This window comes from Barbatula barbatula (genome assembly GCF_947034865.1).
Source record: "Barbatula barbatula genome assembly, chromosome: 16".
NCBI classification, from domain to species: Eukaryota; Metazoa; Chordata; class Actinopteri; order Cypriniformes; family Nemacheilidae; genus Barbatula; species Barbatula barbatula.
The window spans coordinates 7,477,675-7,499,026 of record NC_136779.1 but is presented as its reverse complement, the minus strand read 5'-3'; the positions used below and the strand labels follow the sequence as shown (position 1 = coordinate 7,499,026).

Sequence of the window (21,352 nt, the reverse complement as noted above, 5' to 3'; positions counted from 1 at the left end):
TGCATCAGTGTGAAAGGACTGAAAGGTGTCACCAATTACAAGACACCAACCCCGTCTCACACCTCACACTCATTCTGACCACTTCTTCACAGAGACATTAACACCTCCAGCAATCCCTCTCTTCCCCCTCCTCATCTTTAATATTTGGGGCCAATTCTCTGCTGGAGATCTTGCATATATTGTTCGGATAGATGGCATCAGGGATTCAATATGAACAGATCTAAATCTAACTGTCCCTGCTAGGAGTCACATTATGGGCCAAGTTTGGATCTTCCGACAGGACTATGGTCTGAAAACAAACATCAAAATCAAAACATAATGGGTCACTGAGCACTGTCATTGCCACCCCAGTTCCCTAACAAGAACACTAGAAAATGAGTGGGGAGACCTTAAAAGGAGAAGCACTAACATGGAAATCTGAAGGGTCTGGACAATGATCTGGACAAGGAATTGTCTGCTTTTGCAAACTTGTGCTTTACAAACTAATGTAAGAATATGTATTCATTACTTCAGCTAATGTTCCACTCTGCTACAAAACCAGACCTCAGGAGACTACAACGGATAGTTCGAAGTCGAACTGCTGAGCGAATGGCACACTTCATCTTTGAACAGTTGCTGTTTGGTCGTCGCCATAGAGCACCAGAATTGCCAGGCACGGAAACTGTTTTTCCCTCAAGCAATCCATCTCTTGAATCGTTAACCCGGCAAAAAAAACTTTTCACATTATATATTCAATTAACATCATTTCATTTCCTCGCATTTTGTACATAACATACCTCTACATACAAATACCATTGTATATTTTGTAAATGTATCTTTATTATTATTTCCTTATCTGTCTTGTCTGTCACTGAAATTCTGTTGTGCTTTAGTGGCTCGTGACACCATAACAAATTCCTCTTGTGTGGAAACATACCTGGCAATAAACTGAGTGAAAGTGACCTTTTTTTCAGATATGATGACCCACACCCGAAACGTGACTTTTGCATTTAACCCATCCAGATAGTACATTTACTCATTTGGCAGACGCTTGACTTACAAGTAGTTTGTTTTATACAGTGGCACATTACTGCAGAGCAATCAGGGGTTAGGTGTCTTGCTCAAGGACACTTCAGTCATGACCTGCTGGCACTGAAATTAGAACTGGCAACCTTCTGATCACAAGCCCAACACTCTAACCATTAGGCCACAGCTGATAGTAGTAAACAAATGCACAACAAATCGCGGACACACGTACACCCGGAGCAGTGGGCAGCTAGTAGGGGTGAGTCACTACCCGTCGTCCCTGAGTCTCGAACCGACAACCTTCTGGCCACGACTGCCCCCAAAAAAGTATTTCTAATTCTGAAAACACCATCTTTACTTCACCTGCTTGCTTTTATTGTGTGTTAATGCTCTGATTAATCTTAAATTAAACGAAACACGCATAATACAGGCAATAATACTTAATAGTATTTATTGATTCATTATTCGTTTTAAATACCTTTCAGTTTTATGGAAACATTCCTTATCAAAATCTGTCATCGAGTCTGAAATCTCGTTTTTACCGGTAGGTGGCAGTCATGAAATATTTTCACCAGCAGAGGGCTCTGTCAGACGATTATGAACGATTACGAACGTAGCCTGTACAAGAGTAGAGGTCAAGGTCATCATCTGTTGTCACAGGAATCAGACATCGCCAATGTTTCGCTCAGGTTAAATGAAATGAAGTATTATTCATCATCAACTTTATTTCCAGACTCATGGTCCAATAAATAAATATACAGATACTAACAGCAACACATACATGACAACTACAAGACAATGAAAAACTAAAACAGGCAATGATGTGGACTGGTATCGCACAGCACCAAGACCAGGATTTGACAATTTGGCAATCTGCAAATAAGTTTATACATTAAGTTTCTCAACAATGCATGACATGTGTTGACCCCCACCCTACCACTTGAATAGTTCACCATTCCTTCTATGTAGTACTTATGGTGCTATTGCATTTAAAAAATAACTTCCACGAACCGATCAAAGTAAGAAGCTGGAGGGCGGATATGTTTTTCCTAGTACCCGCTCCGTCCTGTGGGTGGCAGTGATGAATCGCGTGTGTTTAGCAGGTGTCATTGCAACGACAAGATAGAGACGTGTAAGTCGACGGTGGTGTTGACATTGCAGCAGAACTATAAGCTTTCAACAGTGATGTGGCAATATTCTACACATTTTAATAGTTGTTTTCAGTAGGACACTAAACTATCAGATGCACTTTATTTGATTTGTGGCGCTGGTTGTGAGTACACTTTATGTATTTTGTTTCCTAACTAGGTAGTACGTCATTGATAGCTGAAAATCATTTCTCTGACAGTATGGCCGTTTATTTAGTCCAGTAACTTCGTTTAGGATGTATTAAACTGCTTGCACACATGTAAATTAACCGTGTTTGCACAAACATAATTGATTAGTTGGTTGAGCAATCTGTACTGCCAGTACACCATGTCAACATACATGCATAACCTCCCTGAAACATACTAAAATCATGTCATTTGTCTTGCTTAGGCTGTCAATATGACTCGAGATCTCATTCTTGGAGGTGAACTGCCCGATTGGGTTGGAGCAAAAGAATTTTATCAGAAATATGATCCCAAAGAAGTCATTGGCAGGTGAGTATTTGCACGGGACTAAATAAGGGACTCGTGACATTGGTTAGTATAACATTTGTTCACCTGAAATGTGTATCAAACTTGTTCCAATTTGAGCAGAGGTGTGAGCAGTGTGGTGCGCAGATGTGTACACAAACACACAGGACAAGAGTATGCAGTTAAAATCATTGAGATCACGGCAGAGAAAATGACAGAGCAGCAACTGGAAGAAGTGAAGAGCTCCACACTAAAAGAGATCCAAGTGCTCAACCTTGTGGAGGGTCACCCGTCCATCAGTGAGTCTAAAATGTGCCTCTAATGTTTTTCTCTTGTGCGTTTGGCTCTTTCTCAGTAGTAAGTGATCTTTTTGTGGCTTGTTTTGTAGTCACTCTTATTGATTCCTATGAGACGACTACCTTCATATTTTTGGTCTTTGACCTGTAAGTATAGATTTTTGTGGATGAGTATACTTCTTGATAAAAAAAAATATGTCACACTGTGAATACAAAAAGTAACAGTATATATTGCCTACAGCATGAGAAGAGGAGAACTGTTTGATTACTTGACTGAAAAAGTCACTCTCAGCGAGAAAGAGACAAGGCAAGTTTTCAGTTTACTTCTAGATTTTGCCATTTAAATTCCTATAGTTATAATATTCCAAATATAAACCATAACTGATACAGAACCAGTCATAAGGGCACACATTACTTATTCATTTCCTTTATTACTTTTAATATTTTAGAATAATAGTATATAGTAACCAAAATTAAAATCATCATGCGCAATCCTGAGTGAAATGTACCGCTGGATAAGCATATACAGGCCTTATTTATATTGGTCATCACATGTCAAGTATTGGTATTTCAAGCCTTCATGTCAAATCATTATTATTAAAAACATAATCGGAAATTTTATTTTGTCATGTTCTGATGTTTAGGAGTATGATGCGTGCTCTTCTGGAGGCAGTCCAGTATCTGCATTCTCTAAATATTGTACATCGAGACCTCAAACCTGAAAATGTTCTGCTAGATGACGAGGGACACATTAAATTATCTGACTTTGGTTTTTCAGTCCAACTGCAGCCTAATGAAAAACTAAGAGGTGAGAGATCCTGTGCTTGACTAAGACAGCAGCATAAAAACAGCAAATTCTGTTTAACAGAAAGAACCCTAGACAGTTTCCGGTCGGGGAGACTAAAAGCAGAGAGAACTGGAAAACTTAGAAAATAATTACATTTTGCAGATGCTGTACATTGCGGCACACAGCAGTAGTATATAAAAATGGCGTTCCACCGTATTTGAATGTTATAACGAAATGTTAACTTATGATAGTATCATTTTTAAACACAGTAGAACAGCACTTATATACACTATTGCTGTGTGCGGCAATGTACAGCATATGCTAAATTGAACTATTTTTCCATTCTCAAAAGTTCACCTCAAAATCAAAATTGTGTTATATTATACTCACCCACATGTTTAACATGTTTTGAGACCTTCCGGCGTCTTCGGAACACAAATAAAAATATTTTAGGTGACATCCGAGAGATTTCCAGGCCTCCTCATAGACATCATTGTTATAGTTGTTGTCAATGTCCAGAAAAGTACTAAAGTCATCGTTAAATTGGTCCATCTGCTCAAAGTGGCTCAATTGAATTTTTTTTTTTTGAAGCAATGAGAATACTTTATGTGGCAATAACACATAATTGTCAGTCTATGTCGGTCTTCAAGAGAGCACTTTGTTTGACATCTGCGCATTCGATGGGGGAAGACACCGACATTCTGACTGACAACCTGGAAGCGCAACTCTGTGTTTAAGAGCAGACTCACGCTGTATATAAGCTGATCTTTGCAAAATGACTGATGATTTTGATATTGAGGAAGACTTGCACTTTTTTGGCCAACCGAATGCGCATGCTTCGTAGTGCTCTTGTGAACGCACATCATAGACTGACAAGACAGAGGAGACTATACCGATTAAAGTCGTTATTTTGGTTTGTTCTCGCACATAAAGTATTTTTGTCGCTTCAAAAAAGTTCAATTCAGCCACTTTGAGCGGATGGACCAATTTAACAATAACTTGACAACAACATTACCCATGATGTCTATGAGGAAGCCTGGAAATCTCTCGGATATCACCTAATAGATCTTCATTTGTGTTCTGAAGAGACCAGGAGGTCTTAAAACATATTGAATGTCATATGGGTAAAAAATAACACAATTTTGAATTTGAGGTGAACTTTTCCTTTAGTCTCCCCAATGGAAACTGCCTAGGGTGCTTGCTGTGAAACAGGGAAGGCACACATGCATATAGCCCATTATATATATAAAAACATTCTTTGTCTTTTTTTAGAGTTATGTGGTACTCCAGGGTATCTGGCACCAGAGATTCTGAAATGTTCCATGGATGAGATGCATGAGGGGTATGGAAAAGAGGTTGACCTGTAAGTACATCATCTCTCACATGAAAGGAATTCAGTTTGCTGGTTTACTCTACAATATTACAATTATGATTTATAATAAAGGATTGATCAACATTCGTGCAGTGCGAAATTGTTGTCTTCTATTTTGTCCCCAAAGGTGGGCATGTGGTGTTATCCTGTTCACACTTCTGGCTGGATCTCCACCTTTCTGGCATCGTAAACAGATGCTTATGCTCAGAATGATCATGGATGGTCGGTACCAGTTAAGTTCTACGGAGTGGGATGACAGGTCGGACACTGTCAAAGACTTGGTGAGGTTCTATTTGTAGCAAAAAAATTAAATGCCAGCTGTAGGCACTTATGATCAGGTCCAAGTGGAATATACAGGGTTGTTTCCCATTTTCTATTCTGATTTTGGGAAAAAAAGTCAATGGAAATATGGGATATATTTAAACATGGTAAAATGTCTAAGACAGAGCTAAGAGTACTACACTCTTATTGGTTGCTGAAAATATTGTCAAATTAAACACGTTGTATAAAAAGTTTCTTGTCCCTTAGATTTCAAGGCTTTTAGTGGTTGAACCCTCATTTCGCCTCACCGCCGAGCAAGCTTTGGCTCATCCTTTCTTCCGTCAGTACCAAAAGGAAGAAGTGCGGCTTTTTAGTCCCAGAAAGACGTTTAGAGTGAGTTTCACTTTTACTAAATTGTTGGAATGCTGAATTGGTACTTGGTGTCACTACTACTTCACAAGTATCGTTTACATTTTCAGGTCTTGATCGTGACTGTGTTGGCCTGTATACGAATGCAGTGCAGCTACTATCGAGCCAGACCGCTAACAAAGGAGCTTCTGGCAAGAGACCCGTATTCCCTGCGTGGTGTGCGGAAGCTTATCGATGGCTGTGCTTTCCGCATATATGGACACTGGGTGAAGAAAGGAGAGCAACAGAACCGAGCTGCTCTGTTCCAGAACACATCTAAAATCAATCTTCTGGGCCTTGAAGACCTTGAAAGCTAAAGGTCATTTCTTCGGTTTCTAATGATATTTTTCGTTTATCCAGTTTTATTGGTTTCCTTTTTTTATAGAACATATATAGGCTGTCCAAAGGCACTTAAAACTAAAAACAATTTATTAATTATTTATAGACTTCTATTTTGTCTTTAAAGGAAATAGTTGGATTATGTTCATGCTATCACAGGATTTACCATGTCATTCAAAACCTTCATGTCATATGATTTTCTTTATTCCAAGGAACGCCAAAAAAAAGCCCCATACAAACATTGTGTTCCATTCAACGATTACCATTCCAGGTTATACGATAACTTAATGTAAATATAGCTTGCTTGATACCCATGGTCAATATTCACTTTCAATTTGAAATCATCTTGGGCATTTTGGTTAAACTGCTTTTGTGTAGAAGAAAGTCATATGGTTTTTAGAACTGCGGGTGAGATTTTTCTTCTGTGAACTATTCCTTTAAAAGGTGGTGCTTTTTGATTTAATGTCAAGTGACCTCAGTTTAACTACTCATTGTTTTTTTGTTTGCTTTTAAATGCTTTTGTTTTAATATGCTTGTGTAGCATCTGCTGTTGCTGAGATTATGGACCAGATTACAAAAAATTGGTCTCACATTCAAGATTACCTACTTGATTGGACAGAGTTTTTAAAGCTCTCTAGTTCAATTCATATGCATCCTTTGACTGATTTTAAACAAAACTTCATACCATTCTGATAAAATTAAAATAATTCCAGACTAAACCATAAATGGATGAGGAACGTGTAACAATAGATTGACAATACAGAGGAAATTTTACTTGAAATGTTGCAGTACAGCTGTATAACCTTAGGTATTATTATACTATACTATATAGGAGTTATTATACTTTCAAAACTGTATGTCAAGTTTTTTTTTTTTAAATGATTACTTATATGTTTTATCATCTGCCTTTTACAGTCGACATTATTCATTCAGCATCACCGTAGTGTTTCTAAACAACAGGCATACATATATTATAATTGCTGTTTTGTGTGTTTTTACCTTTTGTGTAACTTTTTTGCATATTTAAAGAATGACTTCTTTAAAAACAGTAACTAAATACGTATATCTATATGAACACACATTTATAAAATCTTATTTTTAACTTGAATGTGGGCCTCTAGTTTACTAATGGCACCATCAAGCTGCTCGGCAGTTTCCTGCAACCTTTTTTGTAGCTGGATATTCAAGCGCATCACTTCTTCTCTCACCTCCTTTTGAACTATAGTCCTGAGCTCAGACTTTGGTGTGGAACCTGAAAAAAAGCAAATATATATACATACATTAAGTTAATCTTTATAATATTATTATTTCATTTAAATAAAATGTTATTTTTATTTTTTATTGTTTGCCTTTTTAAAAAACACCTAAGTGGCAGTTGCAGCCTTCTATAAAGTATTTGTCAGAACTGTATACTGTTCACTGTTAGTAAAAAGCTTGAAAACCGTCAAAAGATTGTATAAAAACTCATGGAAGCTTTCAAAAATATGACCCTGTCTGTAAAAACCCAGATAGTCTTTTTTGTGATTTTCACAAATAGTGTAAAGAACATTCTGTGATATAACCTGAATATCTTAGACTGAGTTAATATATTGCCACCTCAAAGATGTAAATCTATAGTGAAATTCAAGTTTGAAATCAAAATAATCAGGTTTTGAGACTTCAGTCTGGTTTTCACAAACTGGGTCACAAACATTTAAACCAGTCCGAAACACTGTGCATGCAATATGCTAGAATTTTGATATGCGTTTGTGTGTGTGTGCAGGTGTCTAGCCATACATTTGAAATATTTGTGTTAACATACATTTTAATAAAGCAATTGACCTACTATTACCTTGTTCAGGACTGTCTGCCTCTGTTGTCTTCATTATTGGTGTTGCTGCACTTTGTTGATCTTCATCCATCACTATCTCCCTTTCGAATTCCCTTCCATTATCTGCTGAACTCTCTTTAGATCATATTTTACTCTGTATGATTACAAAATAACTTGTACGGTGTAAAAATATAGACTTATCAAAAATGTATTTACCAGATCTGGCAATTTCCTCTTCACCTGTGAGCGCAGGTATTCCAACATAGGACAACGACAAATCTAAATGTACCTTTATGAAGACAATGAGGTGCTTTAATTCATAAACCTAATTTTGTTTACACCATAAAGTTAATTCTAAGATTCTGATAGACATAACCTCACACATACCTCTGGGGTAAAAATGTATTTGTATAAAGAATAGTGTCTTATATATGTGTTGATAAAATTGGATAAAATCTCTGTCACTTGATCACCATTGAAAAGATCAATACTGAAGGGAGGCCTCTGTATTTAATGAGAGAAAACAAAATAGTGATTTTAAAAGAATGTTTATGCTCTAAATTTGTGACATTTTTAAACGCAACTTCCACCGAACAGATATGAGATACTTACTCTGACTGAATGACAAAGCAGAAGTTCACTGCAGTAGGTAAAACACTGATCTGCGTTGTTAAGGGGTGTTTCTGGAATAGTAATAATAAGAGAAACATTTCATATAAAGATAAAATTAACTCTTTAGTAACATGATTGCTACACACAGAACAAACCTAACACCTGTGCTAAACTGATGCACATTCTTGACAATGGAAATGAGAACAGAAGTTTGTTCCCTGTTGAAATGTTTCTCCTTGCAGAACAACACTTGATTTGTGTATAGCTCGAGCAGTATTCCCCGTTTGGGCTCAGGCACATCTGGGACCAATGCACCACATAAAATCCTAAATTAAAACAAGCAAAAATGGGCGTTCATGTGAGGACAAGCAATGTTCTGAACATTGGGCATAATGATTGTAGTGCTGTTCTTTCCCTCCCACAGAGTATGATGTGAAAGTAAATGTAGCTTCTCAAGTGACTTGTGTAGGCAACATTATACACAATATTCAGTATTCAGTAAACTTATGGACAATACTGTATATAATAATACACCATGTTAAAGGTATGGTTCCCACAAAAATGGAAATTCTTTCATCATTTACTCACCCTCGGATGGTTCCAAACCTGTATACATTTCTTTGTTCTGCTGAACACAAAGGATGATATTTGGAAGAATTATCAATTACTCCAATTGTTTTACACTTCCCTACTATGGCAGTAAATGGGGGCGAGATCTGTTTGGTTACTGACATTCTTCTAAATATCGTGCTTTGTGTTCAGCAAAACAAATTAATTTACACAGGTTTAGAACAACCTGAGGGTGAGTAAATTATGACAGAATTTCCATTTTTGGGTGAATTATCACTACGTAGTATAACAAATATTTGTGTAAACCTTTCAATCTCTGGTATAGACTTGGTCCTCTCAAGCTCTTCCAAGTCACTCTGCTTTAGATCTGCCCTGAAGAGTAAACAAGAATTCTAATTATTTAGGTTTTGGATGTCTGTTTCTGGCTATGATCAAATGTAATTATTTATGGCACTTACCATAACAACACTCCTGCTCTTGGAGGCTGGGGCACCTATAAAAAACACAGTGCTATTACTTTCTACTGATAACTGATTCAACATCATAAAGACAACTTTTATTGATCTCTTAGTTGCAAGATATGAAAACAGAGCTTATGTCTTACCCTAATTTCCTCAAAAGACTTCATTTTGAATGACTCTGAAACGTGTATGCTACCAGCAAACCCTTGCTGACATACTCTGCAGCGCTCTTATGTAAAAACCTAAATCCAAACCACTTGTATGTGTTGTGCTGTATGTTGTATAGTATCCTAGCAACTAAGAGACAACTTCACACGAGGAAGTGCACTATGAATTATTCCAATTTCCAATTTAGGAATTTTATTCCTATTCCAACAGGTAAAAATACCAACACAGTAAAAAATGAAATATAATTGCTTTAAACTTGATTAAAAAAACATTTCTTGTTATTATTAACGAATTAAGCAGTAAAATAAAGCTATGACCGACGTCTGAGATCTTTTATTTTATAAACGTACTACAGGAAGTGACGTAATGCACTATCATAGCTTGAAAGCGTTCACTGCCGTACGTTTTTACAAATCATTCACTTCAAGCAAATCCACCAGTAGGCAAATGTCCAAAAAGGTATGAGTATTACAAACAAATTCTATTTTATACACACTGGCCTGTACCCGGTCAGCTTACAGCACTTTTATTTTGGTACACGTTATTTTGTTCCGTAGTGTCCGTCATCACACATCTGTCGTTCTTCCTGTTTTTTGGTCCGCACAGAGGTTTGTTTCAATGTGCAGAGTAAATAAAAAACACAAATGTTGATTATACAATACCGGACTAACTTAAAAGTTGTTTAATTCAATATGACTTAAAACTATAACATAATGCAATGTAAAATGTAACACTTATATCGTTTTGATGGCTGTAGCTCGCTAGCTAGCCTATCGCTACGATCATTTGTAAGCTAATGGTACCTCTCAAAAGCGCCGTTGGTACCTACAATTCATATACAGAATGTACATTTAAATGTAAAAAAACATCTGTGGTGCGTTTAAAACATCTGTTATAGCTTCTCGAGAGGTTCGGCGACGGAAATTTGTAGTCTGTTTTATACCTTTTTGTCGCAAACGGTGTTAGCCCAAATTAATTGTATAAGTAAATTTGAAGAGTTTCCAAAATGAGATAACTCTGTTTAAAAAACATGTTTTAATTGTTCATTCCAAGTCATTTCAATCAAACTGCAGTTGGTTTGTTTTGATTTAAGCCACACAAAAAACAATGGCTAACTAACACAAGAAAACATGATAACATAATAAAATACATGATTTTTTAATTTAGTGATAAATCATGTAATTACTTTGCTTAAACGAAATCTATAATGGATCTTTTTTGTGATGAGTAAATTCATGAATTGACAGTTTTTAGGCCAGTGTGGAGATATATTATCAGTGGAAAATCTCTTCACTGTGTCTGGTCACATCAAGTAACAGTGATACAATCTATTTACATAAAATACCTTGTGTAATTCACACGTAATTGATGTTTTTGTTATCTGTGTGTGTTGTTGTCCTGAATAATATTTTTTCAATAGTTAATGCTCAGTCTAAAATGTGATGTCTGTTTTAGGGAAGCATGTCTGCCACTGGGGGTGGGAAGCGGCCCTCAGGGGGGGATAGTCCCCCTGGTCCGCCTGAAAAAAAGATGAAAAAAGAGGAGAAGACTACTACAACTCTTATAGAGCCCATTCGGATTGGAGGGGTTTCTTCTACGGTTAGTGTTCTACTACTAAAGCAGAATATTTTGTATCTGCCAGTTTAAATACATTGTTTTTTTCGCTTGCAAAGTCTATTTTGCCTAGAATTCCTTATGCAAAGAAATCACTCAAGACAAGCATGCATCTTGGAGGTTTTATTTCACTACTCCGTCAAATCAGCCTTGCTTACCCGGGTAAACGCATTATGACATGTGCTGTCATAAACTAACCCTCTCCTGACTTTTTCAACAATGATTTCCACTTCGGTTTGTGCAGGAGGAGATGGACATGAAGGTCATTCAGTTCAAGAACAAGAAGCTTTACGAGCGCCTTGAACAGAGACAGGCTTTGGAGGACGAGTTGAGAGAAAAGATTGAGAAGCTAGAGAAGAGGCAGGCCACAGATGACACCACCCTGCTTATCGTCAACCGCTGCTGGACTCAGGTTTACATCTCAGTTTTCTTTTATTTTGTCTATTTATTAAAATGGCCCTTTTCAACAGTGAGTAATGCATATGTAAGTTAGTTCCTATTATTTTGCTCTCTTGCAAGTACCGGTGTGAGCAAATCTATTTTAGGTGTTGATTTGAACCCATCACTTATTTGTCCATTCCACAGCTGGAGGAAAATATTCATGACCTGCTGCAGCATGTAGACCCTAAGGATCCCCCAGCACCTGTCCAGACTCCTGCCACACCTCCTGTCCCTTCAGAAGTGCCTCTCCCAGCTGCTGTCCCATTGTCGGCGCCTGAACCTTCAGTTCCATTACCAGCTCCAGTGGAGGGAGAGGACGGCGTCCCCCAGCCTCCTGCCCATAAGAGTGAAGAACAGAAAGATCTAGCGCAGGAAAAGGAACAGGAGCAGGAACGGAAACATGCTGACACTGAGGAGAAGCCACCAGAGAAACCAGTGGAGGATGGAATAACTGGTAAATGTTATAATGAAAGTGACCTATTTGTCAGTTATGGTGACCCATAACCGAAATGTGAACTCTGCATTTAACCCATCCAGTGAGTAGTGAACACATGCACTGCAAGTCGGAGCAGTGGGCAGCTATCACTACAGCGCCCGGGGAGAAAACAAGGGTTTGCTCAAGGGCACGTCAGTCGCTACCTGCTGGCCATGAGAATCGAACCGATGAACTTTTGGTTACGAGTCCGACGCTTTTACCACTAGGCCACAACAACCTATTCTTATAGATTTTGTCCTCCCACTCTATTCATCAGCCTTACTCTGTTCTTCTATTTCATAAAGACAATTTTTTTAAACTAATAATGATTAAATAAATTAAATACTGTCTTGTAGGTATACAAACTGTTCAGACCCATTGTACCATTCAAAATTTTTTACTGAGTCTGTTTTGTGATATGTAGCTCCTCCACCGCCTCTCAGTGAGAGTGCGAAGTCGTTCCTGGCCATTCTGGATAACAGTAGTGAGGAGGAACTCACCCTGCAGCTGCAGGACAGAATGCAGTTCAGCAAGGGGGCAGTAGCCTGCGTGGTCTGCATCTTTGACCGTCTGCACAACAGCATCGAGGAGCTCTGCTCTAAAGTGCAAACAGCTGGTAAAAAGATTTTACAGTAACTGTAAAGAGCATGTCTGCACTTTATTTTGCGTATATCACATTGGTTTAAACGCTGTGTGAACAGACAGTAAACTTGTGCGCTGCTTTGTTATCTTACCAGTTTGTGAGGATGACAGTCAGCGAGAGATAGTCGCCACAAACCGCAAACTTCTAGAGGAAAACAGTCGGTTGCAAGACCTAACTTCCTCTCTTCAGGGGAGACATCACAAAATGTCTTTAGAGGTAAACAGATTTTTAGAAGGGTGTTTGTTACATTTGTTTATTAGGTTAAGTTAAGACTTTCCCAGCTATTAATGTGATACTGACTCTTGCAGTTTTAAGTTCTGTTATCTTGGCTGTCCTTAAGACCAGTTCTTGCCTTCACAGTATAATGAACTAGTGGACAAAGTCACAAGTTCCGAGACTAAAGTGTCTGAGATGGAAACCGCTGTGGAGGACCTGCAGTGGGATATCGAGAAACTTCGTAAGAGAGAGCAGAAACTGAATAAGCATCTAGCAGAAGCTCTGGAGCAGGTCAGCTTGAGTTCTTAGAAAGTAACTGTCTCTTATCCTGTTTGTTTACTGTAATGCTGAGTCTTAATTTTTTTTGATCATCCCAAGGTGGGTGCTTTCATGTTAATGAAGTATAGTTATGTGAATTTTCTTTGCAAATCAAGATCTATCAGAGTTATCAGTGTATGATGTGCGTGAATGTGTGTATTATCAGTACTTCCTTTAAGAAAGGAAATTGACAGATGATAATTATTTATTAAACCATAATTTACAGTAGAAATATGCTGTAATATTCCCCTAATATGCAATAAAATATACAGTTATATCATATGATGTGATAATATTCTTGTTTGTAGGTTTCACTATGTTTATTATTAATGTAACTATTAAAATACATTTTATTTCATGTTTTTTTTAAAGCTTAATTCGGGTTATTATGCCACTGGCAGTTCTGGCGGATTACCTGGTGGTCAAATCACACTCAGTATACAAAAGGTAAAGCAAATCAAAATTAATTAGTTTGTTGCAATAATGTAGACCCTGTTCTTTAATCTATATCAATCTGTTATTGTCCGTGAGTAATAAGTATTTCTGTATTCTCAGTTTGAGTCTCTGAATGCGGAGCTGGAGCAGAATCAGGAGCTTGCCAACAGCCGTATGGCAGAGCTTGAGAAACTCCAGCAAGAGCTACAAGAAGCTGTTCGGGAGAGTGAGAAGCTAAAGGTGCGGAAGCACACACCAGTCCAGCTTTCTTTATTATGATTTAAAAAACACAAGAAATTACTGGATGATACCGTTTTCTGTTAAACAGAAAATTGCTTATCAAAATTTGGTGGTATTAGTAGTTCTCATTTAAGAAACAGTTTGGACAAAAATATACATAAAAAAAAATCGCATGGTGAGTCATCAACATTTCCCATAAGGGAGTCACAGCTTTTGCTTTTATGACGTTTTAAAGGCACTTGAATTTGTTGTGACCTATTGTTGACTTCTGCATCCAGATGGATCTAAGAAATATACCAGAGGAGGTGTTGAAGGAGACGCCAGAATACAAGTGCCTCCAATCACAATTCTCTCTGCTCTACAATGAGTCTCTGAGTGTGAAGACCCAATTGGATGAAGCCAGAGCTCTACTGCTCACTGCCAAGAATGCTCACCTGCGGCAGATAGAGCACATGGAGGTAAAAGAGATTATGGGACATACATTATTGCTGGTTTTATAATTGTGTATATTTGAGAAAGTTTTTTGCAACAATCGGATGTTATTATTTGCAGAGTGACGAGTTGTCTCTTCAGAAGAAGTTACGTACTGAAGTCATCCAGCTAGAAGACACACTAGCCCAGGTCCGAAAAGAGTATGAAATGCTCCGGATCGAGTTCGAGCAGAATCTTGCAGCCAATGAGCAAGCAGGTAACGGCACCCGTGCTTTTCATTTATCCCTGGAGACAGATTGACATTCCCAGCAGTTTAGGTCAGATTCCTTAGCTGTGAATTTCCCAAGGCACGTTTGTTTTACAGTAACCATGGCCGCAGCGAGAAAGTCTGTGGGGGTGGTGTATCCTGTCATCACTTTAGCAATTGTTCATGGTTTTGGCTGGGGTTCACTTTTCCTTCATAAACCGAAACGTCTGTCAGTGTCTGAATGCTATCTGCATCACCATCTCTCTCTCTCTCTCTTGTTTCTCAATGTTTCCTCAGGCCCAATAAACAGAGAAATGAGACACTTAATCAGCAGTCTGCAGAACCACAATCATCAGCTCAAAGGGGACGTGCAGAGATATAAGAGAAAGTTGCGTGAGAAACAGATGGAAATTAACAAGGTATTTATTCAGATCAAATTTTGTATCTTAAAGAATGCACTATGTATATGTTTTTCTGGGTGTGTTTTATATGTTTTGGCCCCTTTCCTGTTGTAAATAACCCTCTTGTGGCTTATTGTGTTCATACTTTCTTGAAAGATTTTTTCATTTATTCACGCCTTTTTACCTGACAATTGTTTTGGGGGTATTTACATAATTTTTCATGCACCTGGTAGACAGTTATCCAAAGGAACTTACAGTACATTCAGGCTCTACATTTGATCAGTATGTGTTTTCCCTTGGAGTCAAACCCACATCCTTTGTGCTGGTATTGCAATGATCTACCAGTTGAGCTACTGGAACACCAATATACGTACGTGGCTGTTGTTGTGTCTAATATGAATCTGTGGTGCTCTTGTTGTTTTTTTACAGTTGAAGTGCCAGAGTGGTGATGTAAGTGGGCTGATGTTGGAAGAAAGCTTGGGTGATGGTGGATTAGAGGTTAAGAAGGAGGAAGATGAGGACCAGGAGGAGGAGGAAGAGAGGAGGAGAGAGTTGGAGAGGCAGCGAGCTCGGGAGAGAGAGCGGGAGGTCGAGAGAGAAAGGGAGAGAGAAAGAGAGCGCGAGAGACAGCGCAGCGAGGAGATGAAAAGAAAAGACTCGGACACGCTGAAGATGCTCAGAGCAGAGCTAAAGTATGTTTTATTTTCATGAGTTTATATTCTGCTAGACGATGTGTACTGCTGTAGTAGCACCTCATTCTGAATCAAAGATGAACTTCCGATTTATATTATCATCTTACCATCTGCATTCATCAAACAGAAAAGCTCAGGAGTCTCAGAAGGAAATGAAACTGCTGCTAGACATGTACAAATCAGCCCCCAAAGAGCAGCGGGACAAAGTCCAGCTAATGGCCGCAGAAAAGAAGTCCAAAGCAGAGGTACACAAACCCAGTCATCTACTCTGTGTGCCAGAACCATTATCATGCAGATGGTCCTTTTCTTACTCTTGATGTCGACACTGTCTGACAGGTGGACGAGTTGAGGCAGCGAGTGCGAGAACTGGAAGAAAGGGAAAGGAAAGAGAGCAAGAAACTGGCTGATGAAGATGCCCTCTGCAAGATACGTGTGGCCGAGGAGACCATCGAACACTTGCAGAAAAAACTGGCTGCTACGAAACAGGTGTGTTCAGTTAAACCGAAGGATTGTCAGCGATCTAGGTTGACATTAGGGCTGCTCCCGACTAAAGATTTTCCTAGTCGACCTTCATTTAGGCAATTAGTCGAATATCGTACATTTATGATGTTGACGTAGTTATGTATAATGTATAATTATATATACAAGGAAAAGATTAGTCTAAGTTTAAGGGCTGAGAAAATATGTCCATATCTTACATATTACAGAGAAATGCTAAATCATAATAATAAAGCGTTTAAAATATGAATTAAGTGCTTAAACTGACACAAAAATTAGCCGCAGCAACACAGGAAAAATATATAATTATAACGTGTTGGAAAAACAGCAAGGAGACTGCCTGTAAATTTGAATAATTTTTTAACAAAAATACAAACTATAACATCAGTTACATGCCAAATGAACTTGCCAACAAAATAACCATAAACATAAAACACCCTTTTGAATAAAATAAACTGATAAAAAAATAAACATACCTCAAACGGCAACTCTTTAAAATATTAGTACAAAATACAATTTTAAGTAGAAGAAGAGTAAAAAGCAAAAATAAAGTAACTAATAAAAGATAAAAACAGATTTCTGTAGATACATTTTTGGCCAGATCCGACACTGTAAAGTGTGCATCTTCTCGTTTGTCTCTGTCAAGGAATGACAAGCTCTTAAAACGTGGTTGTAAGACAGCAGCTTGTGTATAAATAAATTCCTTTTGTGGTCTCATCGCGCAGCACCAAATAGTGTCCCTTTATACAGTATTTATTATCAAAGGCACTTTTCGCGTTGATCTTTCGTTGCTTGCTTTGATATCATACACTGACCTAGCTAAAGCGGCATGAGGTTTTAACGGGCATACAGACTGCGTGACGTCACATGAATTTTTATTCTAACCGACCAATGAAAATGTATTCGACCAAGCCTCATTCACATCGACTAACGTTTAGTCGACTATTAAACATCTAACACTAGTTGAAATGCATGTGTCATTTTTTTATGATGAGATATGTTGTGCAATGGTCAATCTGTGCGGTTTAAAACTTGACTTGATATTCCGGATGTTTCAGGAGGAAGAAGCTCTGCTGAGTGAAATGGATGTGACAGGACAGGCATTTGAAGACATGCAGGAGCAGAACAGCAGACTCATGCAGCAGCTCAGAGAAAAAGATGATGCCAACTTCAAGCTAATGAGTGAGCGAATCAAATCCAACCAGATTTACAAGCTCCTGCGGGAGGAGAAGGAGGAACTGGCGGACCAGGTGCTCACGTTCAAAACCCAGGTACGTTTCTCACATTTAACTCAAAATTGTATTGAATCTAAATGGAAGTTTCTCTCTCTCTCTTTACGAGGCAGAAAATCTGCACGTAAAAGAGATTTACAAGTTCTGTTTTCGCAATACTGACGTAGCTTTTACTGCTGTTCCCAGGTGGACGCACAGCTGCTGGTTGTGCAGAAGCTAGAGGAGAAGGAAGGTGTCCTGCAGAGCACGCTGGCTGGTCTTGAGAAAGAGCTTGCGTTGCGTACTCAAGCGCTGGAACTCAACAAACGCAAGGTAAGTCGGAAGAAAACAGAGACGCCCACCTCTGTTCTGTGACCATGACTCAGATTCACCGCTGTGCAGGGATGTATTTCCAGATGTGTGTTCAGTGATGTGTTCTCATCTATGGCTCAGGCGGTGGAGGCAGCCCAGTTGGCAGAGGACCTTAAAGTGCAGCTGGAGCACACTCAGACCAAGATGAGAGAAATCCAAGCCTCTGTGTTAGATAATCGTAATGCCCGTGAGCGGGAGAGCGCCAACCTTAAGAGAGCACAGGTACTGGGCATTTGTGGTGTGTTACAGAGATATAAATGGATTAGGGATCAAAGAAGTAATTCATGTGTTTGTTTGGTTGTTTTTACAGGAGGACTTGTCCAGACTGCGGCGTAAGCTAGAGAAGCAGAAGAAGGTGGAGGTGTATACAGATGCTGATGAGATTCTGCAAGAAGAAATAAATCAGTATAAGGTAAAGATTTGCTGTTACAACTGTTGTTTTGATATGCCCTACAATTCACAAGTTCGGGTGCATTAATGGGGCAGTTCACTCAAAAATTAAAATTCTGTCATCAATTACTTCAAGATGTTCCAGAACTGTATTCATTTTATTTGTTTTTCTGAACACAAAACTGTTCTGAACACACTAACTGTTCTGGGGCACTATTGACTACCATAGTAGTACCATAAACTTCTATGGTAGTCGATGGTGCCCCAGAACTTTTTAGTTCCCCATATTCTTCAGAATGTTATTTTGAGTTCAACAGAACACAGAAATGTATTCAGGACAGGTTAGGGACAATTTTAGGGTGAGCAAATGATGAGAGAATTAATATTTTAGAGTGAACTATCCCTGTACAATAATACATTTACATTTAGTCATTTAGCAGACGCTTTTATCCAAAGCGACTTACAGATGAGGAAACATTGGAAGCAATTATAACAACGTAATATCAACAGAAATGTGAAATAATACAAATGGAAGTGTGGGACCAAAAACAAATCATAAACTGTCATGTATTTTAGCTCCTTCAATGCAGCCATCCATTGACTAGATTACAGCTTTGCACACTCTGGGCATTCTCTCAACCAGCTTGAGTGATCCAACTGGGATGTTTTTTTCCAATATGCCGGCCACTTGTTTGGGCTGCCTTTCCTTTACTATCCGATCAATCCATACATAGATTTTTTTAACTTTTAAACCTTTTTTCTGCATTTAGTATGGGGCTTTAGATCACGAGGGTACTAAAATAGTAAGACATATTTCAGTCAAGTGTATCCAAACTTTTGACTGGCAGCGTAGCTTTATAAAAGCTACATATTTCTAGCTACTTCATTTGCCTTTGGAATTGATTAGATTATGCAACTAACTGACGTCTCTCTAATAGGCTAAACTGCGGTGTCCCTGTTGTAACACCCGAGACAAGGAGACCGTCCTCACCAAGTGCTTCCACGTCTTCTGCTACGAATGCTTGAAGACCCGTTACGACACTCGGCAGAGGAAGTGCCCCAAATGCAACGCTGCTTTTGGAGCCAATGACTTCCATCGCATCTACATAACTTAATTTAGCAAGAACGACGTGATTGAATGAGTCCTCCGAGAGGGATGAAAGATGCTTTGGTATTTTAATGTGCTCTGAAGGGCCACTTTCACTCCCATCTGTGAGAGGTGGCGCTGATGACCAAACAGACAGTGACAGAATGGAAACTGTTGTGATGAAGTAACAGTGATAGTTCATGGTCAACAGCACACCAGCAGCGTTCCTTCATTGCGGAAAAATGCATCGACTCCTGTCTCCCTTACTGTGTTCCTTAAAGTTTTACAGTGTATTTCCTTTTTACTTTACTTTATTTTTTTTAACGTGCACTTGAATCGCCATAAAAAAGAGGAAAAATTACCAAGTATCATAAATGTCAACTACACATGACACACACCTTTAAAGTTCACAGAATATGTTTAGACAATTTTAAGCCTTGTTTGATTGAGTCATACAGTAACTCTATCCAATAATGATCAGAGCCTGTTTCTACGGTGACAGTCAGTGTTCATAAACCCTGTTCGGTTACTAATGAACAGATGTGATGGTGTAGTAACTGGATCCAATAATGATGAGCGCTAGTTTCTATGGCATCACTCCCTTCAGATGACCAATAAACCTGATGGGTACGAGAAGAGAACTGCAGACATTGAAACATGAATTGTGGTGCAGTGTTTTAAAATAAAAACATAGGATCAACTTTGTAGTTTAAAGTCACAGTAAATGATGTAGGTGTTTTCTAGAAAAAATAGAAATGTGTACATTCATTCAAAAATAGATCAACAACAAGCACAGTTTTATATAAAAAAAGTGAAGTGCATTTACATAAACACTGTGATTTGATGTCAACCAAGAAATCAGTCATTATGTAATGTGTTTATGCAATTGTTTCTCCTTATCAGCCTTGTTGAAACTTTTGTGTGTTGTTAAACGATTTGGCATTGCAGGTTAATGTGACAGATAAACACGAGTTTTCATTCTGAAAAGTTTTTAATGTTATTGTTGTGAATAGTGCAAAAAGATATCTAGCTGTCCAAATGTAAAACCCTGAAATGTTACACATGCTGTCTGCCAATACAATCCCGTGAAACATTTATTTCACATGTATGTGTCTTAAGTAAATGCAGATGTCTTAACAAATGCTCGAATATTAGGCGTAACTAGAGAAACAGCGGTGGGGTGAAAGATAGCATGTGCATTCGCTTTTCTTGCCCTGAATGTAAATATTTTCCATTGTATTGCGCAATTTGACCGTATGTTATTCTCCCGCGCCCATGATCATCTTAATAACTGTTGTACTGCTTTTCCTCTCAGTCTGCGCGGAGTCTGCCAAACACAGAACTGTTGTTTGCTCTCTTGGACCACAGACAGCAAATTACGTAGTTGGGTGGGGTGGCTTTAATGTGCCGTTAACCCCCTCAAACATGTACTGGGGTCTGTCTTTTGTCGTCTTGCAAAAAGTACTTGTTTTTCACACACCGACACTTCGTCGTCGTCTTTTAAATGTGAAATTCTGACGTTTCCTACCGCGTGACATCAATAATTCTCGTCAATACGGGTGACCCGTAATGTTAGACAGGTTGTATTTCCAATGAATGGAGAGACGGGTTATTTGTTACCTTTTCGCGGAAACACCACAAAAAAACTAAAACGAAACCACGTGAAGAATAATAAGGGTGCATCGCGCATCAATCTGTACAAACTGATGCGTCGTGCGGTGAATACAGAGATTAATGCCCGTGTCCCAAAAGCTAGTGCGCTGCCTACTTGGACGTGGTTTTTATCATTTCGACTCACGTTTGATGCCGAAAAACGTGGTCTACCTAGTGTGTGAGGCATTGAGGCAACCACCGAATCTCAGTACAGTACATAGGAAATGACTCATAGATGAGTTAAACCCAGCGCGTGGGTGTGGGCGCTATTAAAACAAG

At 38.6% G+C, this 21,352-nt stretch overlaps 3 protein-coding genes across 4 annotated transcripts; 2 read left to right on the top strand and 1 right to left on the bottom strand.

Moving 5' to 3' along the window:
- The first annotated feature begins 2,082 nt into the window (after positions 1-2,082).
- phkg2 (phosphorylase kinase, gamma 2 (testis)) lies at positions 2,083-7,193 on the top strand. The gene is made up of 10 exons (XM_079475774.1): positions 2,083-2,278; positions 2,545-2,648; positions 2,748-2,923; positions 3,013-3,067; positions 3,162-3,227; positions 3,565-3,728; positions 4,980-5,070; positions 5,207-5,360; positions 5,608-5,733; positions 5,820-7,193. The coding sequence occupies exons 2-10, from the start codon at positions 2,554-2,556 to the stop codon at positions 6,063-6,065; spliced, it is 1,173 nt and encodes a 390-aa protein (XP_079331900.1). The 5' UTR covers positions 2,083-2,278; positions 2,545-2,553; the 3' UTR covers positions 6,066-7,193.
- Positions 6,272-9,839, bottom strand: cfap119 (cilia and flagella associated protein 119). Its single transcript, XM_079475775.1, has 9 exons — positions 9,684-9,839; positions 9,538-9,572; positions 9,386-9,451; positions 8,672-8,835; positions 8,510-8,580; positions 8,285-8,401; positions 8,114-8,186; positions 7,919-8,032; positions 6,272-7,339 (listed from the first exon to the last, which is right to left on the bottom strand). The coding sequence occupies exons 1-9, from the start codon at positions 9,705-9,707 to the stop codon at positions 7,170-7,172; spliced, it is 834 nt and encodes a 277-aa protein (XP_079331901.1). The 5' UTR covers positions 9,708-9,839; the 3' UTR covers positions 6,272-7,169.
- A 226-nt stretch (positions 9,840-10,065) lies between these two features.
- rnf40 (ring finger protein 40) lies at positions 10,066-20,529 on the top strand. 2 transcript variants are annotated; one of them, XM_079476260.1, is made up of 20 exons: positions 10,066-10,167; positions 11,164-11,307; positions 11,567-11,734; positions 11,908-12,217; positions 12,663-12,854; positions 12,976-13,097; positions 13,242-13,388; positions 13,788-13,862; positions 13,971-14,090; positions 14,369-14,548; positions 14,643-14,778; positions 15,067-15,188; positions 15,600-15,862; positions 15,990-16,107; positions 16,199-16,348; positions 17,419-17,631; positions 17,779-17,904; positions 18,025-18,165; positions 18,254-18,355; positions 19,272-20,529. In XM_079476260.1, exons 1-20 carry the CDS (start codon positions 10,075-10,077, stop codon positions 19,446-19,448), a joined length of 3,099 nt encoding a protein of 1,032 aa, XP_079332386.1. In that variant the 5' UTR covers positions 10,066-10,074; the 3' UTR covers positions 19,449-20,529. The 2 variants fall into 2 exon arrangements, with proteins under 2 accessions (XP_079332386.1, XP_079332387.1); XM_079476261.1 differs by lacking the exon at positions 10,066-10,167 and adding an exon at positions 10,213-10,316 and having other exon boundaries at positions 19,272-20,516.
- The last annotated feature ends 823 nt before the right edge of the window (positions 20,530-21,352 follow it).